A 12,500-nucleotide genomic window follows, 5' to 3' on the forward strand; every position below is an offset into this window, starting at 1 on the left:
ACCGTCTGCATTCAACCCAAAAGCATAAACAAACAATGAAAACAAAACTTATCTCCTGCCATTTTAATTTTTATTAATTAGTTAAAAAACGTAACCCGTAGATAAAGAAAAAAACAGGCAGTCGAATAAACATAGGAAAGACATATCTAAACAACGGATAGACGCAAACAAGCAAACAAACACGCAAACAACCCAACCGTCTGCATTCAAGCCGTAAGCAAGAGTGAACTGGGGGGACCTCGCATGCCCTGGCCAAAAGAGTTCGCCTAACCCCAGCGAGCCATTCAGCCAGCCAGCATCCGCTGTCCCATTTATCGTCACGTAGATCAGGCAACGAGTCGTTCATGTTTTCTGAGTCTTTCGGTTGTTGTGATTGCCTATTGCCAACGAGATGACGAGCCTGGTCATTGCCGAAGTGCTCAAGTAGGTCTTTTACAGGCCGATGCGAACGAGTAGACTGTATTTCGAGAGGGAATAACGGAAGGATGAAAGGGAACATCTACCAAGTTTTGCAGCATTGGTTCGGTAAGTAAGCCTATTTTATACCTTTTTTATTCCTCTCGTTTTTCCTGGCGTTACATGAGTTTTTTCTTTTCTCTTGATTTCTTTGTAATTTAATTTGTTGGTTTATAAAACTTGGCGTTACAACTATTGCTGAATCTTAGGAGAGGATTACCCTTTTTTTTTTTCCTCTCGAATGGTGTGTTTATATATCCTGGCGTTACATGAATTTTTTCCTTTCTCTTGATTTCTATGTAATTTAATTTGTTGGTTTATAAAACCTGGCGTTACAATTATTGCTGAATCTTAAGAGAGAACTATTACCTTTTTTTCCCCTCTCGAATGGTATGTTTATATATCCTGGCGTTACATGAGTTTTTTCCTTTCTCTTGATTTCTTTGTAATTTAATTTGTTAGTTTATAAAACTTGGCGTTACAACTATTGTTGAATCCTAGGAGAGGAATTATGAACTAATGTTCTTTAGAATGAACTTTCCTGTGTAAAAAAATCTACCTGTCATTGTTAACTAAGTTTAGATAATCTTTTAAAGCTAATTAAAATACGCATTATTTCATTCAAAACAATTTTCTTTTTTAAGTTAAATATAAAATAGACCAAGTCTTTCATGAAGTGTCAAATCCGGGTTACCGATGTTGAAATACTTCCAGAAATATGGCAGGGAAATGCAGAATCATTTAAATGACTGTCATTTGAAACTCTAATGTTATAAGTCACCCATTGAAGTTTTATTTACTTGGATTGGTTGATATATATATATATATATATATATATATATATATATATATATATATATATATATGTGTGTGTGTGTGTGTGTATACATATACATAATATATAGCTTTGTCTTTGCATAATTATATTTTCTTACTTGTGTACTGTATGCATATGTAGTGTTATACATATTCACATGAATGTAGTATCTATCTATCTATTTATATATATATACATATATATATATATATATATATATATATATGTATATATATACGTATATATATATACGTATATATATGTATGTATATATATATATATATATATATATATATATATATATATATATATACATATATATTCATTTGTACGCACAAAAAATAATACTATTGTTTACTGAGCGTATTAACGCATGCATACCCAGGTATATGCGTATTATTCTTCACCAAAGATATTAATATGACCCTAATACCTTTAATTGTCCCTTAATCATATAACCTCTTTTTGGAGAAATAGAACTGTCAATTTTTTTTTCAATTTCCCGCTCCGTCGGCCTCGCTTAAATCGTCGTACAAATATTTTGAATAAATTCTCTTACAATTTTCTTGATGGGCACACTGTCGGAAGGACTAAATCCTACTACTTTGCTAAGTTACTTTAAGGACTGCTAATCTGGTCCTGTATAGCAGGAGAATCCTACTTTCTACAGGACCTCCACGGTCGTTTTATGATGTTCATTATTATTATTATTATTATTATTACTTGCTAAGCTACAGCCCTAGGTGGAAAAACGTGATGCTATAAGCCCAGGCGCTCCAAGAGGGGAAATAGCCGAGTGAGGAAAGGAAACAAGGAAAAATAAGATGAAAATAAAATATTTTAAGAACAGTTCTTCTTTGTCTACATCTTTTCCCACTTCTATGTGGGGTCGATGTTTCTGGCCAGCTTTCTCCATCTACCTCTGTCCCACACCTCATCACCGCTTAATCCCTTTGATTGAAGGTCATCCTTGATACAGTGCCGGGTAAATGGGGAAGGTTGGAGGCAGGAAAGGCATCCGGCCATGAAAAATTAGCCAAGACAAATATGGTCAGTGAGTATAAAATATTTTAAGAACAATAACATAAAAATAAATATTTTCTATATGAACTATAAAAATTTCTAACAAAACATGAGGAAGAGAAATAATATAGAATGGTGCCCGAGTGTATCCCTCAAGCAAGAGAAATCTAACCCAAGACAGTGAACGACCATGGTACAGAGGCTATGGCACTACCCAAGACTTAGAGAACAATGGTTTGATTTTGGAGTGGCCTTCTCCAAGCTGCTTACCATAGCTAAAGAGTCTCTTCTACCATTACCAAGAGAAAAGTGGCCACTGAACAATTACAGTGCAGTAGTTAACCCCTTGGGTGAAGAAAGAATTGTTTGTTAATCTCAGTGTTGTCAGGTGTATGAGGACAGAGCATTTAGCATTTCACAATGGGTATGGCTCGCTTACTGTTAGATCATCACTGTTCTTTACGTCCTTTTTTTCCGTCTTTTTCACTAAAGCCTCTCCATCAAACCAAGGAGATTGATCTCTAACAGATATAGTCTTTTCCATCAGTGGCCACATGGTATCATATTCACTTTTACTTTATTTATTATACTAAGCTGAACAACCGCTCTAACAAATTCTTCGGGGTCACCGCATTGGAAATCTGTAATTGTAATTAAGTTGAATCAACCCATTGATTATATTCATGATAATGATGACTCCCAGATTCCTATTATTGAAGATAATTGCCGAACGTCGCGGAATCAGAAATTATTCGTAATTACAGATAATCTCTCATTTATTGCCAAGGGTCTCTGAGGACAGTCGAGGAATGAGGGGAGCGGTGCAAATGGCTTTAAAGCAATGAATTCTCTTACACGAATAATGTATATTTCTTTAAGAATAATGCTTTGAACTCTGTTCTAATTCTTGAAAAAAGATTTTGGACCGAATTAGGTTCTGCGACTCGGAAACAATTTGGTACTTTTTTGATAAATTTAATTTTGAATTAATGAATTTTGGAAAGGCTTACTTGTTTGATGTACTGAAGCTTTTATAGTGCTATAGTCAATTTTTTTTTTAGTGAGGCAGATTTGCACCGACTCGCAGGGGTGGCCTTTTAGCTCGGTAATGTTACCTGATCGCTGATTTGTCTGAGGTATCAGGAAACTTTTTCGAGCTAAAAGGGCACCCCTGCGAGTCGGTACAAATCTGCCCTACTAAAAAAATTGACTATAGCATAGGTTGTATCCTACCCATACTTCTTGTTCCTACCAAGTGTGGCTTGTATCTTTTTTATCCAAGTTTTGGGTGGAGACATTTTACTGGGGAATCAATAGATAATAGTAAAACTATGTTTTCCTTCTCTATACATTATTCTCGAGGACGCATAATAAAGCATTTAAAAGGACACTCCAAAATCAAACCATTGTCCCCTGGCCGTGGATAGTGCCATAGCCTCTCTACCATGATCTTCCTCTGTCTTGGGTTAGAGTTCTCTCGCTTGACGGTACACTCAGGCACACTATTCTTTCTTATTTCTCTTCCTTCTGTTTTTTAAAGTTTTTATAGTTTATATAGGAGATTTTTATGTTGTTACTGTTCTCAAAATATTTTATTTATCCTTATATCCTTTCCTCACTGGGCTATTTAACTTGTTGGAGCCCCAAGGCTTATAGCATCCTGCTTTTCCAACTAGGGTTGTAGTTTAGCAAGTAATAATGATAATAATAAAATTACACAAAATGTCGGCATCCTTTGCTCCTGTAATAGTTTTAATTTGTTTATTGACATTCTATGATTTGCACTTATTTGCTCATGTTTGTTCGTGTGACCTGGGTAGAGGGGAGGGGGGTTCTGGTGACTTGTTACCCGGCTAGTTCTGTGACCTGGGTAGGGACTTCCGGGGGCGTATCCCACGGCTAGGTCTTTGATCTGGGAAAGGGGGCTCCGGGGGTCTTGCCCACAGCTAGGTTTGTGACCTGGGACCTACTAAGTTAGGTTAGGTGGCGTGTATATATATCCATAAATTTATGTAACTTATGACGGGACATTTTCTATAGAATTATTTTCCCATAGTAAATACACTAAAATATATTTTTCCCCTTTTCCAACATAGACAACTATCTTTAAATAAAAAGATTATACACTAATATATTTTTTCAACTTTTGCTAACAATTCTTCGGTAGGATACAAGCTAAATTCTGGATATCTTGGTAGGATACAAGCTACATTCTGAATATCTGGGTAGGATACAAGCTACATTCTGAATATCTTGGTAGGATACAAGCTACATTCTGACTAGGCTTGTAGGATACAAGCTACATCTACATTCTGAATAGGCTTGTAGGATACAAGCTACATCTACATTCTGAATAGGCTTGTAGGATACAAGCTACATTCTGAATATCCTGGTTGGATACAAGCTGCATTTTGAATATGCTTGTAGGATACATGCTACATTTTTAATATGCTTGTAGGATACAAGCTACACTCTGATTATCTAGGTAGGATACAAGCTGCATTTTGAATATGCTTGTAGGATACATGCTACATTTTTAATATGCTTGTAGGATACAAGCTACCTTCTGAATATGCTACAAGCTACATTCTGAATATTCTGGTAGGATACAAGGTACATTCGGATTATCTTGGTAGGATACAAGCTGCATTTTGAATATGCTTGTAGGATACAAGCTACATTCTGATTATCTTGGTAGGATACAAGCTACATTTTGAATATGCTTGTAGGATACAAGCTACATTCTGAATATGCTTGCAGGATACAAGCTACAGTCTGAATATGCTTGCAGGATACAAGCTACAGTCTGAATATGCTTGTAGGATACCAGCTACATTTTGAATATGCTTGTTGGATACAAGCCACATTCTGAATATGCTTGCAGGATACAAGCTACAGTCTGAATATGCTTGTAGGATACAAGCTACATTTTGAATATGCTTGTAGGATACAAGCTACATTCTGAATATGCTTGCAGGATACAAGCTACAGTCTGAATATGCTTGTAGGATACCAGCTACATTTTAAATATGCTTGTTGGATACAAGCTACATTCTGAATATGCCTGTAGGACACAAGCTACATTTTGAATATGCTTGTAGGATACAAGGTACCTTCTGAATATGCTTGTAGGATACAAGGTACTTTCTGAATATGCTTGTAGGACATAAGCTACATTCTGAATATGCTTGTAGGATACAAGGTACCTTCTGAATATGCTTGTAGGATACAAGGTACTTTCTGAATATGCTTGTAGGACACAAGCTACATTCTGAATGTGCTTGTAGGATACAAGCTACATCCTGAATAGGCTTGTAGGATACAAGCTAAACTAACGCCAGTTTTGTTTTATTCTTATGATTTATTATGATTCTTTATTGTGTTATTATTTATCGCTATTATAATAATTTTATGGAACAATTATATTTTTTCTCCTGTTCTTTTAAATATAAATTTTTTTGTAATTGCATTTCTATGAACTTTTATCGTAGACGAAATCCTAAAAAAAATAAATTTTAAAAGTCTGCCGGAAAGAACACGACCACTTTTTTTTTTTTTTTTTTTTTTTTTTTCGTGTTTGAGTGTTCAGCTGTGACCGGAATAAAAGCCTTTTCAAAACTTTTGATAAAAATAGAAACTGTAATCGGCTTATGTTTCATAGATAAATATTAGTCCGGCTACTTGACTTATTTAAAATGTTTCCCAGGTCTGCAGTTTTATATCGATCTATGGATGCATAGTTTTGTACGTGAGTTGTGTAAAACAACGTTTTTATTTGCGAAACTTTTTATTTGTGTGAGAATTTTGTAAAATGTTTTTACTGGTTTAAACATTGTGAAACGTTTATATTTAAGTGCGAATTGTGTAACAATGTTTTTATTGGTGTAAAAAATTCGAAACATATATTTTTTTCCGAATTGTGTAACAGTGTTTTTTATTTGTGTAAAAATGTGAAGCAATGTTTCTGTTTATGTGAGAATTGTGTAACAATGTTTTTATATGTGTTAGAATTGTGTAGCTTTATTTGTGGGAACATTGTGTAACAATGATTTTATTTGTGTGAAAATTGTGTAACAATGTTTTTATTTGTATTAGAATTTTGTAACTTTATTTGTGGGAAATGTGTAACAATGTGTATATTTGTGTGAAAATTGTGTAACTTTTTATTTGTGGGAAATGTGTAACAACGTTTTTATTTGTGAGAATTGCGTAACAATTTATTTTATTTGCGTCTGAATTCTGCTAAACAGTTTGTTGTCATTTTGTGAATCATATACAACTTAATATTGCCTTTTTGTTGAAAATGTCCACAGAATCAGTAGCGATTTTTGTATCAAGATGTTTCCATTTAAAGGTTTAAAGGTCGCTCATGAATGATAGGACACTGACCTAGAGACTGACCATATATAACAGATCAGTAGCCAAGTCCCCTTTCCACCCAAGCTTGGACCAGGGAAGTACAGGCAATGGCTGCAGATGAAGCAGAAGGTAGACTTATAGATTCCCCCAAGGCCACCCCAGGATCCCTGGCTCATAAGGATGGTGAAGTTGAAGACTCTTGTTGAAACTATGGAGCTTGAGCAGGTCTCGAATTCCTGTCCAACGGATTGCCAGACAGGGACGCTTCCAATCAGTTTATCTTGTCATATCTTAATTCTCTGGCACCCGCGGGATGCATAGGGCCTCAATGAATTCGTGGCCATATGGGTTTCCTGTGCCATTTGTATAAGTACAACCCAATTTTCAGATCCAACCTCCCTCTGCATTGTCAACAGCCACGTTTCTCTTGTTCTACCACGTCCTTTCCTGTCCAGCTGATTCCATTTAGGTACATCCAATTTATATATTGTGACCAATTATCAGATTCAACCTCCCTGCGCATAGTCATCAGCCACGTTTCTCTTTTTCTAGCACGTCCTCAACTGGTCAGCTGATTTCATTCGAGTACATCCAATAGGCTACCCCAATTTATTTTATATATTGTGACCACTTTTCTCAGACCCTGCGCTTTGTCATCAGCCACATTTCTCTTGTTCTACTACGTCCTTTCCTGTCCAGCTGATTCCATTCAGGTATATCCAATAGGCTACCCCAATTTATTTTGTATATTGTGACCAATTCTCATATCCAACCTCCCTCCACATTGTCATCAACCACATATAATTTGTTCTACCACGTCCTTTCTTATCCAGCTGATTCCATTCAGGTAAATCCAATATGCTACCACAATTTATTTTATATATTGTGACCAATTCTCAGACCCAACCTCCCTTCGCATTGTCATCAGCCACATTGCCCAATAAGCTACCACAATATTTGTATATATAATCGTGAGTACAAAATGATACCTCATAAGCTTCCTGTCTCTTCTCATCTCCGAAGAACTGAAAAAAAATTAATAAGTTTTTTCCTCCCTTTGGTAAAGGATAATTGAAAATCACAGTATTCCCGGATTAAAAAAAAAAAAAAAAATTGTCTGATCCCATCACCTCAGATTGCCCCTTTTAATTAGCGTAACTCAGCGTAACCAATCCGGACCTAAACTGGAAATTCAATTCATCTTAAGAATATGTGATTCCTACCCCCCCCCCCCCTCCTCCCCCTTCCTACCTCCCCTTCTCCTACTACCCCCCCCCCCTCATCCATTAGAGGAAAGGGGATTACTCGGCTCTGAAACTCGTCCCTCTTCAATCAGTTCTCTCTCTCTCTCTCTCTCTCTCTCTCTCTCTCTCTCTCTCTCTCTCTCTCTCTCTCTCTCTCCTCATACGTCTCATTTCCCTAATCGTTATCATTTTCCAACTCTCTCTCTCTCTCTCTCATAAGGTTTCATTTGCCTAATCGTTATCATCATTTTCCAACTCTCTCTCTCTCTCTCTCTAATCGTTATCATCATTTTCCAACTCTCTCTCTCTCTCTCTCTCTCTCTCTCTCTCTCTAATCGTTATCATCATTTTCCAACTCTCTCTCTCTCTCTCTCTCTCTCTCTCTCTCATAAGGTTTCATTTGCCTAATCGTTATCATCATTTTCCAACTCTCTCTCTCTCTCTCTCTCTCTCTCTCTCTCTCTCTCTCTCTCTCTCTCTCTCATACGTCTCATTTGCGTAATCGTTATCATCATTTTCCAACTCTCTCTCTCTCTCTGTACTTATTTCTCATACGTCTCATCTGTCTAATCGTTATCATCATTCTCTCTCTCTCTCTCTCTCTCTCTCTCTCTCTCTCTCTCTCTCTCTCTCTCTCTCTCTCTCATCGTTATCATCATTTTCCAATTTCTGGTCAATCTACATATGTTTCTTGGTTCTTTTCTCTTATTCCATCTTACTCATTATCTCCATTAGCGTCACCTTCCTCTTCTTATTCCGTTTATCTCACTATTCTCTTCTTCTTAATCATCATATTTCTCATTCTCTTTAGTTTTATACATTCCCTTAATCTTCATCAAGTTATTCTTCCCATTTTTCTTTTTCTTTCCTTCCTGTACTATTTTTTTTTCATCTTTTATTCCTCTTGTTTTCTTCTCCTCCCCTCTTCCCCTCATTATCATCACGTTCATCTTCCACCTCTTCCTATGCATCTCTTCATATTTCGCCTTGTATCCCATAATTTCCATCATCCTTTTCCTCGTAATATTCTTTATCACCATTATCTCCACCTCCTCTTTTTCATCCTCCTCCTATTTTTCCTCATCTTCCTTCTTCTCTCTCTCTCTTCCTCCTTCTTTATCTATTTCTCCTTCTTCTCTGTATCCTCCTCTTCCTTTTCTTTTTCCTCATCTATCTCCTTCTCCTCCTCCTTTTCTTTTTCCTCCTCCTTCTGTATCTCCTCCTCCTCCTTTTCTTTCTCCTTTTCCTTCTTTTCTTTACCCTCTTCCTCCTTCTCTATCTCCTCCTCCTCCTTCTCCTTTTCCTTCTTTTATTTATCCTCTTCCTTCTACTCTATCTCCTCCTCCTCCTGTTCTTTCTCCTTCTCCTTTTCCTTTTCCTCCTTCTCTTTATCTCCCTCCTTTTCTATCTCTTCCTCCTCGTTCTCTTTCGCCTTCTCCTCCTTCTCTTTATCCTTCTCCGTCTTCTCTTTCTCCTCCTCCTTCTCTTTATCCCAGTCCTCCTTCTCTTTATCCCAGTCCTCCTTCTCTTTCTCCTCCTCCTCCTGTTTTTCCTTCTCCTTCTCTTTATCCTCTTCCTTCTTCTCTATCTCCTCCTCCTCCTTCTCTTTTTCCTCTTCATTCTCTTTTTCCTCCTCCTTCTCTTTATCCTTTTCCTCCCCTTTATCCTCTTCCTCCTTTTCTATCTCCCCCTTCTCCTTCTTCTCTTTCTCCTCTTCCTTCTGTTTATCCTCTTCCTCCTTCTCTTTATCCTCTTCCTTCTTCTCTTTATCCTCCTCCTTTCTCCTCCTTCTCTTTATACTCTTCCTCCTCCTCTATCTCCTCCTCCTCTTTATCCTCCTCCCCCTCTTTTGCTGTATCCTCCTTTTTGTCCTCTTCCTCCTTCTCTATCTTCTCCTCCTCCTCCTTCGCTGTCTCGTCCTCCTCTTTATCCTCCTCCTCTATCTCCGCCTTCTCTTTATCCTCCTCCTCCTCCTCTATCTCCTCCTTCTCTTTATCCTCCTCCTCTTCCTCAATCTCCTCTTTTTCTTTATCCTCCTTCGCTTTATCCTCCTCCTCCTCCTCTATCTCCTCTTTCTCTTTATCCTCCTTCTCTTTATCATCCTCCTCCTCCTCTATCTCCTCCTCCTCCTCCTCTATCTCCTCCCTCTCTTTATCCTCCTCCTCTATCTCCTCCCTCTCTTTATCCTCCTACTCCTCTTTATTCTCCTTCTCCTCCTCCTGTATCTCCTCCTTCACTTTTTCCTCCTCCTCCTCCTCCTCCTCTTCCTCCTCTATCTCCTCTTTCTCTTTTTCCTCCTCCTCCTCTATCTCCTCTTTCTCTTTACCCTCCTTCTATTTATCCTCCTCCTCCTCTATCTCCTCTTTCCATCTATCCTCTTCCTCTATCTCCTCCCTCTCTTTATCCTCCTCCTCCCTCTCTTTATCCTCCTCCTCCCTCTCTTTATCCTCCTCCTCCCTCTCTTTATCCTCCTCCTCCCTCTCTTTTTCTTCCTCCTCTCCTCCTCCTCCTCTTTTTCCTCCTTCTCCTCCTCTATCTCCTCCTTCTCTTCATCCTCCCCCTCCTCCTCCTCTATCTCCTCTGCATCCTCCTCCTTCGTCTGCCTCCCACTAATTACCCCAAATCCCCCTGGAAGGTCCATCTTCACCTTCATTTGCATATTCCCGAGATTCAGGACACTGCAAATATTACGGAGAATTGTCGGAGATTGTGTCACTTGGACGGTGATCAATAAACCACAAAATGAGAACACGCAAAATCTCTCTCTCTCTCTCTCTCTCTCTCTCTCTCTCTCTCTTTCTCGACAGGTGGCTGAAGATAAGTGGCAGGTACACGCGACAGTTTAAAACTGGGGAGGGAGACACGAATGAGACTGTTAGCTGGACAATGAATGGGTGTTTTCCTCTTTATGGGATTAAAGGGAATTTATGCGTGTGTATAAATATATATGTATATATATATATATATTATATATATACTGTATATATATACATATATATGTGTATATATATACAGTATATATATAACATATATATATATATAAAGTATATACATATATATATATATATATATATACAGAGTATATATATATATATATATATATATATATATATATATATATATATATACATATATATATACACGTATATATATATGTATATATATATATGTGTGTATATATATATATATGTATATATATATATATATACACGTATATATATATGTATATATATATATATATATATATATATATATATACTCTGTATATATATATATATATATATATATATATATATATATATATATATATACTTTATATTATATATATATGTATATATGCACACATATATATATATATATAATTTATATATATATATATGTATATATATATATATATATATGAATGTCTTTTTTTACATTATCTGCATCCCATCGAAATCCAATAACTGCCACGTATATAATTTACTGCATAGTTATGAGCTTAACTCGCCATTCTTATCCCCTGGAATCGATTTCATACAATTTATCTGAAGGAATGGGCGGTCTTAAGCTGGGGGCTACACAGTCGAACGGTTCGTCGAACGCGGTTCGACAGACGAGTGTTTGAAGTGATGTTCGAACGTGTGAACGGGGTATATGGTTGTCGAACACGTTCGTCGAACGGTTCGAAGAAGTCTGTTCTTCCCTGACTTTTGTGGGCGGGGCTTCATTGTCCATAAACATTATGCATTTGTGACTGACTCCACCTCTTCGAACTGTTTGACAAGCAGGTTCGACAAACAAATGTTTGAAGTGATGTTCGAACGTGTGAACGGGGTATTTGGTTGTCGAACACGTTTGTTGAACGGTTCGAAGAAAGTCTGTTCTGGCCTGACTTTTGTGGGCGGGGCTTCATAGTCCATAAACCTTATGCATTTGTGACTGACTCCACCTCTTCGAACCGTTTGACAAGCAGGTTCGACAACCGGGTTCGATCGTGTAAAGCCGCCTTTAGATTGTCCAAAAACTAATACTCCCTTGAATGATGACCACTTTGGGAGAGGAGGGTAGCACGTGTGTCTGTTTGTACGTTTTTAAGTGTCTGTATAGGACCATTATCGTTCAGTAGCATAATACATTATCTTGATATACTATTATAAGAGTGTTTTTTATGGGTGTAATAGGGTCATTTTGCCCTTAACGACCACATGTCTTACGGTTGTCAATACACATAATCGATTACATATATGCATACGTCGATTACATATGGGTAGTGCCATAGCCTCTGTGCCATGGTCTTCCACTGTCCTCGGGTAGAGTTCTCTTGCTTGAGGATACACGTTATTTCTCTTGTGTTTTTTTTTATGTTACTGCTCTTAAAATATTTTATTTTAATTGTTCACTACTTCTCTTGTTTATTTATTTCCTTGTATCCTTTCCTCACTGGGCTATTTTTTCCCCTGTTGGAGCCCTTGTGCTTATAGCATCCTGCTTTTCCGACTAGGGTTGTAGCTTAGCTAATGATAATAATGATATTACTACTACTACTACTACTACTACTAATAATAATAATAATAATAATAATAATAATATTGATATTGATAATGATAATAATAATAATA

The 12,500-nt window shown here is 37.0% G+C and overlaps 1 protein-coding gene across 1 annotated transcript in view; it reads left to right on the plus strand.

Moving 5' to 3' along the window:
• The first annotated feature begins 220 nt into the window (after window positions 1-220).
• LOC137657346 (inactive tyrosine-protein kinase 7-like) overlaps window positions 221-12,500 on the plus strand; it is a 212,883-nt gene continuing 200,603 nt past the window's right edge. The window contains exon 1 of the mRNA XM_068391682.1: window positions 221-525. Coding sequence (XP_068247783.1) covers window positions 486-525 — 40 coding nt within the window. The 5' untranslated portion in view covers window positions 221-485. The remainder of the gene's footprint in view (window positions 526-12,500) is intronic.

The sequence above is a fragment of the Palaemon carinicauda genome, chromosome 18 (genome assembly GCF_036898095.1).
Source record: "Palaemon carinicauda isolate YSFRI2023 chromosome 18, ASM3689809v2, whole genome shotgun sequence".
Classification (NCBI taxonomy): domain Eukaryota; kingdom Metazoa; phylum Arthropoda; class Malacostraca; order Decapoda; family Palaemonidae; genus Palaemon; species Palaemon carinicauda.